This window comes from Hipposideros armiger, unplaced genomic scaffold (genome assembly GCF_001890085.2).
Source record: "Hipposideros armiger isolate ML-2016 unplaced genomic scaffold, ASM189008v1 scaffold_322, whole genome shotgun sequence".
Classification (NCBI taxonomy): Eukaryota; Metazoa; Chordata; class Mammalia; order Chiroptera; family Hipposideridae; genus Hipposideros; species Hipposideros armiger.
Genome location: NW_017731672.1, coordinates 1,500,019 through 1,518,738, shown reverse-complemented (window position 1 = coordinate 1,518,738; position 18,720 = coordinate 1,500,019). Strand labels below are relative to the sequence as shown.

General features: G+C 36.2%; 1 protein-coding gene across 1 annotated transcript in view; it reads left to right on the top strand.

Annotated features, from left to right (window-relative positions):
• ZCWPW2 (zinc finger CW-type and PWWP domain containing 2) overlaps positions 1-18,720 on the top strand; it is a 115,045-nt gene that overhangs the window by 28,231 nt on the left and 68,094 nt on the right. Inside the window, exon 3 of the mRNA XM_019660620.1 lies at positions 8,809-9,165. Within this exon, the coding sequence (XP_019516165.1) occupies positions 8,809-9,165 (357 nt within the window). The remainder of the gene's footprint in view (positions 1-8,808; positions 9,166-18,720) is intronic.

Sequence of the window (18,720 nt, the reverse complement as noted above, 5' to 3'; positions counted from 1 at the left end):
AGACTTTAGACCTTTTCTTTAGAGGAAGAGAGCCGTACTTCAAATTGCCTATGTAATAGCAGAATCACATGTACCTTAAACTAGAGACCAAAAAGAGCACATTATTCCTGTTCCCCAAACCTCAAACTTGCTTCCTATTTTTGTCCTCTATATGGTTGCTAACTCCGCTGTTCATTCATTTGCCCAAAATGGAAGTTTAAGATTCATCTGCCACTCTCCCCCCCCTCCCTTATCACTGGGCACCTTCCTCTCCTTTCTAAACCAGCATATGTTTGATTGATTATTGCTATAGACAGAATGTTTGTGTTGTCCCAAAATGTGATGTTTTAGGAAGTGGACCCTTTGGGAGACGATTATGTCATGAGGGCAGAGCCCTCATGAATGGAATGAATGCCTTTATAAAAAACACCTCGGAGAGATACCTTGCCCCTTCTGCCAAATGAGATCATCACAAAAAGCTAGCCACATAGGAACCAGAAAGCGGGCTCTCACTGCACATCAAATCTGCCATCACCTTGATCTGAGACTACCTAGCTTCAAGGCATGTGAGAACTACATTTCTGATGTTTACAAGTCACCTAGTCTATGGTATTTTGCTATAGCAAACCAAAAGAGAGAAATTGGTACTGAGAAGTGGGGGTGTTGCTGTGGTAGATAGCAAAAAACGTGGAAACAACTTTAGAAGTGGGTAATAGAAGAGGCTGGAAGGGTTTGGAGATGCATGCTAGAAAAAGCCTGTAATACAAAGAGTGGACCGTGAAGGGCGATTCTGGTAAGGGCCCAGAAAGAAAAGATGAGAGCTCCAGAGAAAGCTTCAATCTTCTTAGAGAACACCTCAGTGATTTTGAATGGAATGTTGGTAGAAATGTGGATAGTAAAGGCTGTTCTGATGAGGTGGCAGATGGACATGAGGAACATGCTATTGGACAGTGGAGGAAAGGTGATCCTTGTTATAAAGTGGCAAAGAACTTGGCCGAATTGTGTTCGTGTCTGGTGTTTTCATGGAAGGTAGAACTTGTGAGCAGTGGAACTGGATATTTGGCTGAGGAAATTAATCTGAACAGATTGTTGAAGATACATCTTAGCTTCTCTTGACTGCTTATAATAAAATGCAAGAAGAGAGAAAAGACTTAAATATGGAATTGTCCATCAGAAAAGAAGCAAAACTTAAATGATTTGGAAAATTCTCAGCCTATCCACATTGAAAAGAATGAAGGAACTGTTTCAGAGAAAAATGAAAGGTATGACCAGACAACCATCTCATAAGGAGATTAGTCTGCCATCTAAACTGAAGCCTGGCACTATTGTTCAAGATGCTGGAAGAAGGTAATTCAGAGATATCAGGGCTGTCACCCCATTACAGTCCCAGAGTGCAAAAATGCGTCATGACTTTCCCGGCAACCCAATATTTAGATGAGACTTTGGATTTTATATTTTTGAATTGATGTTGGAAGGAGTTAAAACTTTTGGGGCGGGGGTGTTGGGATAGAATGAATGTATTTTTCATGTGAGAGAGAAATGAATTTGGGGGGAACAGGGGTGGAATGCCATAGACTGAATATTTGATTTTCCCCAAATTCATATTAAAACCTAACTCCTAATGTGATGGCATTAGGAGGTGGGGCCTTGCGAAGTGATTAAGTCACAAAGGCAGAGCCTTCAGGATGGGATTATTACCCTTATGAAAGAGACCCTAGAGAGAGAGCAGTACTCTTATTATCCCCATTAAGGGACCAGAGCTTTAGCAAATTAACTAATTTGCTTATTAAAAAGTGGTAGAGCCATCTGGCTGAAAATTGTGTGTTTGTAATCATTTAAAACTATTGCCTTGAATGAATAAACAAACCGATGTACAGCCTGAACTTATGGCTGTATAATTTTGAATAGTCATTCTATGTTTTCTATTTTCTAAAATTTAATTTTAAAAATTTCTCTGAATTCTCTAGTTCATTGTTAGCTAAGTTATGAAATAAAAAATTAAAAACAGTTGTCAAGTAAAGCAAGTGTGCTTACTGTAGCTTCATATTTTTCAATATGATATACACTGAAGTGTGGACTACTTAGGCATGATTTTATAGGGACCCTTTCAAAGACTAGCACTCTTCTGACCATATTCTCTTTCTCTTCTTCATTTGTATCTTTTGAATGTGGTAATGATTTTGAAAACTAAAACAGTGAGAGGGACTTGTTGGAAAAAAGGTAATAGATATAATGAGAATCTGATTTGAAAAGAAGTATTTTATAATTTGTATTATAAATTCTATTAGCCTGGATAAACTGTGTCGAATCTAAAATACCAAGTGGTTTAAGTTATTATAGATGCAATTGAAAATGAGTATCACTATTTAAGTAATAATGACATTTTCTTCATGTTAATTTATCTTATCAGTATTATCTACTGTGAAACCCAACTTTCTAAGAAAATTGAAAACTTTTATCTACCATTTAAAAGTAATATTTTAATCCCCTTAACATTTATAATAGGCTATCATAATGGATTTTCCTAAGCTTTCCATTAATGTAGTTGCATAAACTTAGAATGCTTTCTCCTTTATGGCAGTCCAATGGTTGTAAGATGAACAAAATCCTAGGCAGTTGAGATAAAGACAAAATTTTCTGCTTTTACATATATGTTACGCTTCAATTATGTGGATTATTAGTATTCTCTTCAATATGCTGTTTCTTTGTAGAAATATTTTAAAGTGACTCTGTTTTGTGAGGAATACTTTAATTTATATAATATAATCCATAAACCTGTTTAACTAGTTAGATATAACTCCAAAACATTGCAATATGGTAAAGGTAAATGGATAACTGATGAGTATCTCTATGAAATACAGAGGTGTGGCACCTCCCACCTTTCTATCAGGAGGCTTACATCCTATTTAGGACATATGACCTGTTTATGTATGGTCTGAGTGAGGATTCTAGTATCAATTTGGTATTACATATTAATAAGGGCTATTATTTTCTTATTTATTAAATAAAACGAAATATAAATAGAATATCTTTGAGTGAACTTGTAATGAATAATATCATTGTTTCTAGAACTGTACCCCTCAGCTCAGTTGTTCACACAGACTCCTAGTTCCTTTGTTAGACTTAGAATCTTTTGCATCTCTCTTTATATTTGACATCCAGGTTTGTAGACCTTAACTTAGCAGTTACCGTCATGTCCTCCTCCTCCTCCTACTTCATTCACAGCTCATTGTGGAGACTTGCGTAGGATGGATGATGGCTTCCTAGAATGTACAGCTAGAGGAAAGCCTTAACAAAAATAACTTGAATTTCTTCCATTTTTGATGACCAGATGTATGCTTCAATATTGTTAAAGTCACAAAATAGAGGCATCTGCTATTACTACTGTTTAATTTTTTTCTGGAGTTAATGTAAAAGTAAAGAAAACAAAATAAAAGATGTCAGCAAGAAGGTGGAATAGGAGACTCTGGACTTTCCTTAATTGAATGAACAGCTACATGCAAATCAATTCCCTTGGAGAGAAATACAAAAACTAGTTGAATGACTCCTACACATTGGGTTCCTGAGAAAATGCCCACATTGAAACCAATAGAAAAAGCTGAGATACATGCATGCCATAAGCCCCTAGTGTAATACCTTATAATTGGAGGGAACCTCCAACTGTCACCTTCTCCCTGAGGAACAAAGGGTTTAGACCACACATTTAGCTCCTCAGCTTTTATGGCTGCTACCCAGGGGATTGCGTCCCAAATCACCTGGCTTGGACAGTCAGTAGGGCCCAGCTTTGTGAGTCCCCCAGGACCACATTACACAAAGAGATTGTTTTAAACAGATATGCGGGCACTTACCATGGCTATACCCCTGGGCTCAACACAAAAGGAATAGGCAAGAAACACAAGGATATCAGTGTCTCCCTGGAAAGGGTTTGACTGCATACGTTTCTAGTTGTGGTCCAAGGGTCGTATGTCTAATTAGCCTGCATCTGTAATTTTCCTGGGCTCCAGGAGCCTGAAAACGCTTGTGGGCACTTCCGTCATCTTCTATCCTTTCACTCACCCAATGATAAAAGTATGTATCCAGTTTCTCCCTGAAAGGAGTTTGCCCACACTCCTAGCACCCCAGCTTTTATGGCTGCTACTTGAAGGACTGGCTCCCAAATCACGTACATCAGAGAGCCAAAAGGGCTCAGCACTTGCAAGTTCCCCTTCACCACAGAATACAAAGTGGTGATTTTTAAGACATGTGAGTACTTTTCACTGCTACCCTCACTCCAGCCTCAGCACATAGGGAGCAGGCAAAAACATAAGACTCCCAGTTTTTCCCTGGAAGGGCTTTGACTATGTACGTTTCCAGTTGCTGCCCAATGGTTGGGCTTCTAATTGGCCTGAATCTGAGAGCAGATGGGTTATTAATTTGTAGTCCCACAGGACCCTGAACATCATGGCATGTAGGAACTTCCCATGCTTTCTCCCCCAGCTCACTCCAGTGATAAAAACAAATGGAGATAAGTGATTTAACTGTCAGATAACTCAAATTAACATCATAAAGATGCTCACTGAGACCAAGAAGGCAATGCATGAACAAAGTGAGAATTTCAACAGAAAGAACATATTTAAAAAGTACTAAAAAGAAATCATGGAGTTGAAGAATACTAGTGACCTAAAAAGTCAATAGAAGGATTTAACAATAGCTTAGATCCAATAGAATGAAGGATCAATGAACTTGAAGACAGATTAGTAGAAATCCATCAGAGGAACAAAATGAAAAAAGAATGAAAAAAAAATGAACATAGCTTAAAGGTCTTATGGGACACCATCAAGTGGATGAATAAGCTCATTGTGAGAGTCCCAGAAGGAGATGAGAGAAAGACATAGAAAAATTATTCAGTGAAATAATGGCTGAAAACTTCCAAAACCTGGGAAAGAAATAGATATCCAGATCCAGGAAGCCTAAAAGCACCAAAGAAGATAATCCAAAGAGACCCACATCAGGACACATTATAATCAAATTGTCAAAAGCTAAAGACAGAGAATTGAAAGAAGAGAAAAACAACTTTTTGCGTATAAGGGAGCCCCCATGAGACTATAAGCCCGTTTTTCAACAGAAACCTTATAGGCCAGGGAATGGGGTGATATATCTACTGTTCTGAAAGAGAATAAGTGCCAACCAAGAATACTTTACCTGGCAAAGTTGTTATTCAGAAATGAAGGAGAGGTGAAGCTATTCCTGTACAAACAAAAGCTGAATGAGTCCATCAGCAGTAGACTTGGCTTACAAGAAATGCCAAAAGAAGTTCTTCAAGTTGAAATGAAAGAATACTAATTAGTAATGTAAAAACATGAAAGTATAAACCTGGCTGTAATGGTAAATATAAAGTCAAATTCAGAATTCCCTAGTATGTGATGGTGGTGTGTAAATCACATTATAACTCTAGTATAAATGTTAAAAGTTGTATTAAAAATGACTAGCTACAAAAAAATTTTAATGGACACACATTATAAAAATATGTAAATTATGAGATAAAAAAACCTAAAGTGTGTAAGTGTGTGTGGGGGTGTGAATAGACGTGGCAGAGAATAAACATGTAGAGCTTTCATAAGCTATTGAAGTTATCAGCTTGCTATGGACTACTATAACTATAGAATGCTTTATGTAAGCCTCATGGAAACTACAAAGCAAAAACCTATAGTAGATACACAACAGATGAGAAAGGAATCAAATTATACCACTACAGAAAATCATCAAATCACAGAGGATGAGTGCAAGAGAGGAAGATAGGAACAAAAGGCTTATAAAACATCCAGAAAAGAATTAACAAAAGGGCAATAGCCTTTACCTGTCAGAAATTACTTTACATGTAAATGTACTAATTCTACAACTATAATCTGAAAGTTAAGGGGGGGATGGAAAAAGGTATTCTATGTAAGTGGAAACCAAAGAGAGCAATTGTTACTATACTTATACCAGACAAAAGAGAATTTAAGTCAAAAACTGAAAAAAGAGACAAAGATGGTTATTATATACTGATAAAGTGGTCAATTTATCCAGAGGAATTAACAATGAAAATATTTATGCACCCAGTATTGGAGCATCTAAATGTATAAGGCAAATATTAACAGATCTGAAGGAAGTAATAGACAGCCATTACAGTAATAATAGGGGATTTCAGTACCCACTTTCAAAAATGGATATATCATTTTGACGAAATCAATAAGGAAACGTTGGACTTTAAAGCTATGCTTTAGGTGAAAATAATGTAACAGACACATACAGAACATCTGTCCTACAGCAGTAGGATACACATTCTTCTCAAGTGGACATGCAACATTCTCCAGGACATATCATATGTTAGGCCACAAAAGCAATCTTAACAAACATAAGAAGATTAAAACCATATCAAGCATCTTTCCTAACCACAATGATATGAAACCAGAAATCAACAGCAGGAGAAAAACTGGAAAATTCACAAAAAATAATTCACACACACAAAAAATTCTAAATATGTTGAGATTAAACAATAAGTTCCTGACTAACCCGTGAATCAAAGAAGAAATTAAAAAGTACCTTGAGATGAATGAAAATGGAAACATAACATACTAAAGTTATGGGATTTTTACAAAATCACTTCTAAGAGGGAAGTTTATAGTGATATTGTCAAAATTAAGGAAAAAGAAACATGTCAAACCTAATGATACCCCAGAAGGAACTAGAAAAAGAGAAACTACTAAGCCTGAGTTTAGTAGATGGAGGAAATAACAAAGATCAGAGCAGAAATAAATGAGAGACCAGAAAGATACTAAGAAAGAACAATGAAACTAAGTATTGGTTTTTTTGAAAAGATAAATAAAATTGGCACTCACCAGTTTCATTCAACATAGCATTGAAAGTCCTAGACAAAGCAATTAGGCAAGAAAAAGAAATAAAAGGCATCCACATCAGAAAGGAAGTAAAACTGTCTCTGTTTGTATAATATATGATCTCATATATAGAAAATGCTAAAGATTCCACCAAAAATTGTTAAAACTAATGAACTCAATGAAGTTGCTGGCTAGAAAATCAACAAACAAAAACAGTTGCATTTCTATACACCAACAAGGAACTATCTGAAAAAGAAATTAAGAAAACAGTTCCATTTACAATTGCATCAAAAAGAATAAAATGCTTAGGAATAAACTTAACCAAGGAGGTAAAAGATCTGTACACTGAAAACTATAAAACATTGATGAAAGAAATTAAAGACACAAATAAATGGAAAGATATTCCATGTTCATGGATTGAAATAATTAATAATTAAAATGTCCATACCACCCAAAGCAATCTACAGATTCAATGTAATCTCTATCAAAATTCCAATGGCTTTTTTTCCCAGAAATCAAAAGAAAATCCTAAAATGTGTGTGGAATCATAAAAGCCCCTGAATAGCTAATGCAATCTTGAGCAAGGAGAGCAGTCTTGGAGGCACCCTACTTCCTGATTTTAAACTATATTTCAAAACTATATTCATCAAAACAGTGTGATGTGGGCATAAAAATAGACACCAATTAGTGGAACAGAATAGATACCCTAGAAATAAACCCACATATATATGGTCAACTAATTTTCTACAAAGGCACCAAGAATACACATGGGGAAAGTACAGTCTCTTCAATAAATAGGATTGGAAAACTGGATACCACATGAAAAAGAATGAAATTGGACCCTTATTTTGCACTATATGTGAGCAAGCAACTCCAAATGGATTAAAGATTTAAATGTCAGACCCGAAACTGTAAACTACTAGAAGAAAACACAGGGGGAAAGTTCCTTGAGATTGGTCTTTCAATGAACTTTTGAATCTGACATCAATAGCACTGGCAACAAAAACAAGTAGCCTAGTAGGACTACATCAAACTGAAGCATTTCTTCACAGCAAAGGAATCAGTCAACAAAAATGAAAAGGCAGCCTGTGGAATGGAGAAAATATTTGTAAACTATACATTCGATAAGGGGTTAATATCCAAAATGTATAAGGTTTTCTCAGAACAAATAGCAAAAACACAAATAATCAAATTGAAAAGTGGGCAGAGGGACTGAACAGACTGTTTTCCAAATAAGACTTATACATGGCCAGCAGATACACGAAAAGATCCTTAGCATCACTATTCATCAGAAAAATGTACATTAAAACCACAATTAGATATTACCTGATACCTGTTAGGGTGGCTATTATCAAAAAGTTGAAAGATAACAAATGGTGAGGATATGGAGAAATTGCAGCCTTGTACACTGTTGGTGGGAATGCAAAATGGTGCAGCTGCTATGAAAAACAGTATGGACGTTTCTAAAAAAAAAACATATCAAATACCATACGATCCATCGATCCCACCTGTGGGTAATTAGCCAAGAAAATTGAAATCAGGCTCTCAAAGACATGCTAGTGGCACTATTCAAAATAGCCAAGATATGGAAACGACCTAAGTGTCTGTCGATAGATGAACAGATAAAGAAAACATACAATGAAATATTATTCAGCCTTAAATAAGAAGGAAATTCTGCAGTATGTGACAACATAGATAAAACTGGAGGACATTTTGCCAAGTGAAATAAGCCAGTTACAGAGCACAAATACTGCATGGTTCCGTTTATGTGTGGTATCTAAAATCATCTAATTCATAGACTCAAAATGGAATGGTACCTTCCAGGGACAGAGGGAAGGATGAAATGGGGAGTTACTAATTAGCAGACATAATATTTTATTTAAGCGAAATGAGTAAGTTACAGAGATGTGAACATTCTCTCCTTATACTCTTGAATCCTTATTCTTTTATTTTCCTCTTATTTATTTTCCAGATTTAAATGCATTTATGGAAAAAGGAAAAAATTGGATAGTAAGTTAATCATAGAAAATTATAACACTGCAATGGCTTCTTCAGTGGAAAACAACATGTATGTAAATAAAGTGTGGATTCAATGTGAGAATGAGAGCTGTTTGAAATGGCGATTGTTGACAAGTGAGGACGCAGCCAAAATTGATCACAATGAGCCATGGTATTGCTTCATGAACACTGATTCAAGATATAGTAAGTGCTCTGTTCCTGAAGAAGACTTTCCTGAGGAATCTCAGCTTAATCAAAGTGGATTTAAGATTGTCTATTCACAGCTACCTCTTGGAAGCCTGGTTTTGGTGAAATTACAGAATTGGCCAAGGTAAGTTCTTTGTTCTTGTTTTATGATAAATTATTGAGATATAGGCTTTCTCTGTTTACGAATTTTTTAAAAATTCAAAGAATCTTTAATTTTTTTAAATTCTAATTTAATGTCTAATTTTTTATTTATTGTTTTCCTGTCTCATCATTATTCTTTCCCTGATTTCTTTGGGTTTATTTCTTTTTTTTTCTAGTTTTTTAATTTGGAAACTTAGGTAAATGATTCAAATCTTTTTTCCTCCTGATATAGGCAATTGAGTCCATAAATCTTTAAGCACTGCTTTAGCTTTATCTCACAAATTTTAATGTTATATTTTATTACCAGTTTGAAATATGTAGTTATTTTCTTTGTGATTTCTTATTTGAAATGAGTTATTAGAAGTATGATTTTTTGTTTTTTTTTGTTGTTGTTGTTGTTTTTTAACTGAGCCACCCTGCCACCTGTTGGCAGCTCAGTGGCAGCTCAGCTCAGGCTGGGAATCAAACCGCTGTTGCTCAGAGCTCGCACTCTTGAGCGAGCTCTTAGAAGTATGTTTTTACATTGCCAAATAATTGGGGATTTTTTAATGCCTTGTTATTGAGTTCTACTTCAAATCTATTGTACTCAGTTTCATTGAATTTTATTTTATGGCCCAGAATGGCCTATCTTGAAAAGAATGTGTATTCTATAATTGTTGTCTAGAAGCCTAAAATATACTTTTTAAATCTTTGTATATTTACTATTGTATAGCTAAATATTTCCCCTTCTGTGTTGATTTTCCAAAGTGTGCAATATGTATTTTCAATATATAGTTTCAGGTCTTCTTTATTTCAATTAAGTTTCTAAAAATTCTAAACAATTTTTCTGTTGCATTGCTTTGATTTTCTTATTTTGGGACTCCTACTTATATTGGGATTCCTATATTACTTATGGTAGATCCTCTTTGGCTATCTTTGTTATTACTTTTTCTTCAACTCTTTTTATCTTTTCATTTTTAAAATTTAAATATTTTTACCTTTCCATCTTTTATTTTTCTGAAGGTATTACCAATTGAGCTTATTGCCTTTTGTGTTTCTTCCAATTTTGTCTTTATTGAAAAATTTAAAAATTATTTCATGAGTTTTTCCGCCTCTCCTTTCAAATATTCATTTTCTGCAATCACTTAATTTCTTTTAGTTTTTCTTATTCTAAATTATATTTTTTTCATGACCTACATTTTTTTTTTTAAATTTCTCTTAGCTCAGCTTGAAATCTCAGGTACAATTTGGATCTCTTTCAGGTATGCCTCTCTGGCATGCTTTCATTTTTAATAGGGATGTTAGTCATTTTTATCATAATAATTTTATAGTAAATTCTATAATCCTTTCTCGTTGTGCATTTTTATATGAAATGCATTCCTGCTTTTTGAGGAGAGAAATGGAAGTCAGAATAGACTTTTTCAGTTTGTTTTCTCTCTGTTTTTCAGATTGGGTCATTTATATTGTTCTGTCTTTAAGTTCATGGATTCTTTGTCATCTTTATTCTCCTGTTGAGAATACCTATTAAGCTTCTTATTTTGGTTATTATATTTTCACTTCTAAAATTTCCATTTGGTTTTCTTTATCTTTTCTATTTACTTGCTATACTTTCTTTTTTTTTTCACTTTGGATCTTATTTAAATGTGTTTTAGCAGGCTGCGTCTTACTGCACTGGAGGGATATGAGGGTACCTGTTTGCCAGGTTCACCACTCAGCCTCTGCTGACGCCTTGGGCAGGAGGGGTGCCTGTTACTGCTGGGCATGGATAAGAGTTCAGGCTCCTCACTCACCATCCTGACTGGGCGGGGTAGGAGTACCTTGTTACTGTTCTCCAGGTGACCTGCATGATACCATGGGCAGAGGGCCTTGTTAATGCTAGAAGGTGATCAAAACTCCCAGCTTCCCAGTAGTCCTCTTCTGCCATCACCTGAGCAGGGAGGGATAGGGTGCATCACTATTGTTGGATGGTTGAAGTTCAGGCTCACCTCTTGGCCTTTGCTTGTGGGGGTACAAATAGAGGGGCATATTGTTTTCCTTGGTGTTTGGCTGGAATAAAGCAGTTATTGTTTAAAAGTTTTCTATTGGGTTGTCAGAAAAGTCATGACATTTTTTCTATGTTCTTTGTTGCAAAAATTCATCATGACTTTTCTGACAACCCAATATTTTGCTAAGCTGCCCCTCTCCTGGTCCTTTGATTAGAAAGTGCATGCTTGATATGAGCCTTTTGTTTGTTTGCACCCATTGGTGTTTCTGAGCTGTTGGCTTCTTCAGCACCCAGTCTAGGATATAGGAGACATAAAGAAAGCTCGGCGAACTCACTGCTATACCATTCATTCCTCAGGTCCCAAGGCCCCTATCTGGTTTAGCTTCTTCTCTTCACCTTTTGTCATCTCCTTATGTTTATTTCATATATAATACTAAGGACATTTAGGTGTACTTACTGGGAGGCATATACAAAACTGTCTACTTTGTCTTATCCAGCACTGGAATTTGCAGAATCGGTTTTTCATTTTTAGCTTTTCCACATATCCCCACCCCTGCCCCATACAACCTCACCTACCATCAACATCCCATATCAGTGTGGTTCGTGTGTTAGATCCTATGACCCAGCATTCGCTCATCATCGTCAACCAAGTCCATAGTTTCCATTAGGGCTCACTCTTTGTGTTGTGCATTCTGTGGGTTTTGAAAATGTATAATGACATATATATGAATACATGTTCGTATACATAATGTACTCACCATTACGGTATCAAACAGAATGGTTTCACTGGCCTAAGAATCCCCTGTGTTCCACATAATCATCCCTCCTTCTCATCACTTCCTGGCAACCATAGATTTTTTTCACTGTGTCTATAGTTTTCCCTTTTCCAGAATGCCATATAGGTGGAATCTAGCTTTTTCAGGATGACTTATTTCATTTAGTAATATGCACGTAAGTCTCCTCTATGTATTTTCATGGAATAGAGGTGTGATAGCTCATTTCTTTTAATCACTGAATAATATTTCATTGTCCGTGCATACCACAGTTTATATATTCATTTAACTACTGAAGGATATCTTGTTGCTTCCAAGTTTTGACAATTATGAATACAGCTACTAAAAACATCTATGTGCAGGTTTTTGTGTGGGCATAAGTTTTTCAACTCTTTTGGGTAAATAACAAGGGATGAGATTGCTGGATCCTATGGTAAGAGTATGTTTAGTTGTGTAAGAAACTGCCAAACCATCTTCCAAAGTGGCTGCACCATTTTGCATTCTCACTGGAAATGAGTGAGAGTTCCTGTTGCTCCACATCCTCACTGGCATTTGGTGTTGCCAAAGCTCTGGATTTCAGGCACTCTAATAGGTGTGTAGCGGTGTCTCATTTTCGTATTAATTTGCATTTCCCTGATGACCTATGATGTGGAGCATCTTTTCATATGCTTATTTGCCATCTCTATCTTTTTTGGTGAAGTGTCTGTTCAGATATTTTGCCCATTTTCGTTAATCAAGTTGTTCATTTTCTTATTGAAGCGCTTAAGACGTCTTTGGATATTTTGGATAGCAGTCTTTTATCAGATGTGTCTTTTGCAAATATTTTGTCCCAGTCTGTGGCTTGTCTTTTCATTCTCTTGATAGTGTCTTTCCCAAAGCAGACATTTTTAATTTTAATAAAGTCCAACTTATCAATATTTTCTTTCATGGATGGTGCCTTTGATGTTGTATCCCCACTTTTATTTGTACCATCTCTTCCCTTTATTCTTCATGATCCTGTCCCCTTCTATTTGGATTATACTCCCAGCAGTTTCTCCGCAGCGTGAGCTTTGCTCTGAAAAGGAGCTTTGTTGGTTAGTTTAAAGTGTTCATCGGGCCCAGATTGCTCCCACAACTTTCAATTTTGTTACAGCCCCCCTCACAGTTTTGGCTGCTGTATTCAGTTTGACTTTCCAAAGAGTACTTCTTGTGGTTTTGAGGTTCTTATTTCACAAAAACACCAGACCTCTGGTTGTCTCCCCGCTCCCACCCTGTTCTCTCTCTCACACGCAGATGCCAATAATATGTGAGTCTGTAACTATCAGTAGTCTGTACCTGCCTGTTTGGGTGTTCATGTCGGTAGCCTAGCACTTAATTTTGTTACAGATGGTGTATGCCAGGTTTCACCTTTGCTATTATAGTTACTCTATCTATATTTGTGGGGAAATCAGGGGATTCTAAAACTCTTAACACCATTGCTGAAATCTTCCCAGAATCCCTTCCTATTTTACATTACATTCTCCCACTTAGCAGTCTCAAAGCTGGGATATTCTGGCTCATGTTACCTTGTTTTCATTCATTTTGAACTGTTCTCCATGAAGAATATAAGGTGTTTGCTTTCATTGAGAGACTGTGATGGGTTTATGCTAACACACACACACACACACACACAGCACATACACACAATAGATCTTCAAGTCGTTACACCTAGATTTGTGTTCTTGCTCTATTCTATCATTTCCTGTTAGGAGCTGAATTGTGTTTCTCCAAAAGTCACATGTTAAAGCTCTAACCTCAGAATGGAATTGTGTTTGAAGTTAGGGCCTTTAAGGAGATGATTCAGTTAAAACAGGCCCTTAGGGTGGCCCCTAATGCAGTGTCACTGGTGTTTTAATAAGAACAGGAAATTTGAACACACAAAGAAAAACCAGGAATGCACAGAGCAAAGACCATGGGAAGACACAGCAAGAAGGCAGCCATCTGCAAACTGAGAGGCCTGAGGAGAAAATCACTCTGCTGACACATTAATCTTGGACTTCTACCCTCCAAAACTGGGAGAAAAATAAATTTCTGTTGTTTAGGCCACCCAGTCTGTGGTATTTTCCTAGGACACTAGCAAACTAATACATTTACTATCTTTGCAAATGTGGAAATCACTCTGAGATTTGTACCTTTTGTTACTGAGGGTTTTTCTAGAGATCAAATGTGAAATGCTGTGTGTGTGTGTGTGTGTGTGTGTGTGTGTGTGTGTGTCTGTGTATAATGGATAGGAACTAAATAGTTAGGTTAAGAACAAATATTTTAAAATGCATGACTATGAACACTCATTTTATGAGGCTACTTATGAAGGTGTTTGTAGTCCCATGTGATTTTTCATATCTAAAATTAACATTTTGAAAACAGAGAGTTTGTATTTTCTAATGGAATTTTTGAAGTTCAATAACTTAATTCATGAAATGGATTTGTTTCTTGTCACTGTATCTGATACATTATGTTAGAAATTTGATTAGGAAATTCTTTTGCAGTTTTTGATTCTAACTGAGGGTTAGGACTTGAAATACCAATGAAATGTATTTGACATCAGTCCCTAATTTACCTCTAATCTGTGATTAGGATCATCAAAATGCCTGCACAATATAGCTGTAACTACCGCCTTGCTTATTGGAAACGTGATAACAGTATATTGAGATAGTAAAATATAAAGCTAGAATTTACTGACTAAAAGCACTCAAACATCATTTCTTTTTTTTTCTTTCAGTTTTTTAATTAAAGTTTATTGGGGTGACAATGGTTAGTAAAGTTACATAGGTTTCAAGTGTATTATTCTGTAGTATCAAACGTCATTTCTTAAATAATATTATAAATGTTGAAGTTTCAAGTGGAAACGCTAGCTAGCTGGCTGCATAGATGCTTAGCAGTGTAGCACTGTCTGGGTCAATTCTCCTTAGCCCTTGGCCTTATACCCAACTTTGAAGGCACAAAAGCACAATCTTGTCAACATCTCAGAGTTACTCTGTCTCAGAAGTGTTGATCCTCTCTAATAAGGTTAAAGAGGGACTGATACAGAATCTAGAAATACCTATTTGATCTTTATATATAAAAAAGCAAGTAATTGTCAAGAGAATAGCACTTTCTTTGTCTTTGGGCAAGCTCTATAAAAAAAGTCAAATTATAATAGTTATATTTCCCTCACATTGTGAGATAGACACACTTATATACTTATAAAAATACATATGTAGCCTCTTGCCTTTGGGTTGTCTCTGTGTGCTTGGGGAGGTGGGGGGATATCTGCATGTACTAAGAAGAAAAAAACTATCTCCATAATGTTTAAACAGCCTTGATTTTTAAAAATTGAAAATAGCATTGTATTCAGCTAGAACAAGCGTAGAAGTTTAAAGCAAGAAATAATGGTGCATATCTAATTTAGTATAGGAAGATACATTGTCAAATAGAAAGTAGGCTCTATTTAGGATACTACCTTGGGCATATTTACAGAATACAAAGCTTTCTCATGAATCTGAAAATTAATTTATAGAAAAATGTATTTGCCTTCTAATGTACTGTATTAAAACAGCTCAGCAATAAAATATGCCTTTGAGTTAACAAACCAATCCAGTGATTCTTTTTAGATGAGTAGTGTATAAATTTATAAATTGAAGTTTCTACTAGATGCTTTCAGTATTATAAAATATTACCTGATTACTTTTTGTTTGCATTATTTTCCCTATGGATTAATATACTTATTGTGTGTGTGTGTGTGTGTGTGTGTGTGTTCGTGTGTGTGTTGTGTGACATTTCCTCTTTCCAGCAGCCCTTGCAGTTAGGCACAGCCCAGAGATTTCTTGGCAAATACAGCATCCAGTCAGTGATGATTCCAGCTCATTCATTTTGTTTCCCACAGATTAGGAATGAGTAAAATTTGCTCTCCTCTTAAACATCCAAAGCACAGTTTGAAAATAACAGTCATGTACTTCTCATTGACTATAAATAAATCCGTGCTTAGGCTTCAACTTCTATTGATGGTAATAGCTATCATATTAAAAGTCATTTCCACTGGATAAGAAATGTGTAGGGCATCAGTTTCTTCAGGATATATTTGCACTTCCCTTCAAGTTACTTCTTGTTCTGTCCAAATGTTCACTCCCCCCAAAGGGATTCTAACACCTTGTATCTATTTGACTTTGTTGTATTTGTACATTTTACCTCCCACCACCCACAGATTCTGAAATTGATCATACACTTTCCTTGGAGTCCTGATACCCTTCCATTGGGTTGTCTACTCTTATTCTCCCTCTCCATCTTTAAGCCCCCAGACAACGCTTCAGAATTTCTCATCAATATGGGAGTGAAAAATTGGGAAGTAGAAGTGCACAATGCGCTATCATCATTGACAGTTTTGGAACTCAAATTGAGGTCAGAGTGAGGGCAAAAATGGACATCAGCTTTTTTCAATCAGCGAGTCAGAGAAGATGATAGATAGAGCAGCTGGAGGGAAGTAATCATGTTTTCTACATCTGTTGCCTCTGCTCAGCTTTCTCTACAGTTAGGTACATTCCGTTTTAGCCGAGATGTACAGACGAGGATTCAGACAATTTCTTTGCACCACCTGAAGAAATACAGTCATGCCCCAGTCATTTTGACACTTGAGAATACTTTTTATAATTCATCTTTAAATCAACATCCAATATTTTCTATAATATAACATGTTTTAAATAATGAACAGAGTCTTTTTCCTTTTATTGGCATCTAATTAGTTTTAGGAGTCATTTCAATTTTTGTTTATATGTTATAGAATAATAATTTAAATCAAATACTCTTGGACCAAGTAGGTTTGGTGTAAAAATTAGTTATATCAGAATTTGTGTCAGAAATGTAGTCACTCATCTTTCACATAATAACTGCAAAATATTTCTTTCTTTCACGTCTTAAGTGTTAGAAATCCTGAGACTGTTTGATACTGAATGGAGTAGGCGATACTTTTAATTTGATATTGCTTGGCAATAATCGCTTAAAAAATTGCTGTGAGGAGCAAATCAATAGTATTAAACATGAGCCCCTTACATTTTACAAAACTTTTAAAAAAATATACTCTTAATCAGTTTGGTTCTTTTAAAATAGCTGTTAATCAGGTTGAAGGACCCACTTGTTCCTGTATTTTTGATATGTTGGGGGTCTCCAATGCAGCTGCCATTCATTCTTAGTTGTTCATCTGCCTATTGCAGTCTTCTTCTTTTGAGTGGGTTCCTTCAGAAATGTAGATTTCCAACTTAGGTTTAAAAGATAAACTCCACTCGAGTTTTACTCTTAAGCACAGCCCAGTAAGAGTTGCCAGACAGCAGTTTGATATTGTGACGTGAACCTGATAATAACCTGAGCGTCTTCTACACTTACATTCGAACCTCTACTTGACTTCCCGTTATCATTTCCAGTTCTTCCAACTACTAGGCTTCTTCGGGTTCCAGATAGTGCGACTCCATTAGTAATCCTCTAGCCCTTCTTTCATAATCTAGGGTTGCCAGGCAGCCTTCCACCCCCATTTCCCTTAACTCAGAGAGTCCCAAGAGCCATAGGACTCTGCTCAGCATCCAGGGAGCAGCCGGACAACTGTGCTATTCTCAGTCCACCATCCCCGGTTACCGGTGTACTTGTCACCACCTTCTGACAGCTCTACTTGGGACTTGTCAACTGCCTGGGATCAGATTTTCTACATTAGTAATACTAACCGTGGACTGTTTTCATTAGTTTACATTGTGTTATTGATTTATGATCTGTAAAACCTTTTTAATAGTTGGCTTTGTTAGATTCATATCTGTATTTATGACTTCAAACCTTTAATATCAATTGATAATAATATCAACAATCTATAGTCCTCAAATCCAAACAATTTATAGATTTTCTACTTTTGTGACTTCAGAATCTTTATAGAACGAGTGTATGCTTCCTCTAGGTTTTAAAATTATCTATATAATTTATCTAGTTTTGGAATAATTACCTAAATGAGGCAAAAATCTTTGTGGCTCATTCTTTCTACTTTTCGGTTGTACCAGCGATCACCCCTGTGTGGTTGTATTGTTTGCTGGGACTGCCATAACAAAGTTTCACAGACTGGGTGCATTACAAGTAACAAATTTATTTTCTTCCAATTCTGGGGGCTAAAAGTCTAAGATCCGGGTTTCGGCAAGGTTGGTTGATTCCGAGGCCCGCTTCTTGCCTCGTAGATGGGTCTGTCTCCCATCTTCACATGGCCTCCCCCCCGTGCGTGTCTGTGCCCTACTCTTCTCTTTTTGTAAGACCAGTCATGTTAGATCAGGGTTCACTTTTTAACGTAGTTACTTCCTTAACCACCCTATCTCCAAATAATCACAACCTGAAGTACTACGGGTTAGAATTTCTACATATGAATTTGGGTGGTGTAGGGGGATACACAATTCAGTCCATAATGTTGACACTTTACAATCTTTTACTTTGCCAGGAAAAAAAAAATGTGTAAAGCACATGTTTGTTTGAATGTTTTGACAGTACAGTGAGGAACCAGAGGCCTAGTGAGTAAGGCCTAGTTACCTGCTTGAAGCCTCTTGTTTGTTAGGAGGCAGAACTAGAGTCTGGGTCTCCTGATTTGAACTTCACCATCTTTTCACTCTGCAGTGCTGCAGACTGAAGTAGAACTTGGCAGCTGTACAGATTTTTGAATGTTTGGGTATGTTAGATGTGCACATTTTGGGTCATGATCTATAAAAGTCAGTCAGATTTCTATTGTATGTTATTTAGTCACAGCCTCCTGGCTTTATTTACTGCCTTCCCTCCCTGCTTTATTCTCCGAAGA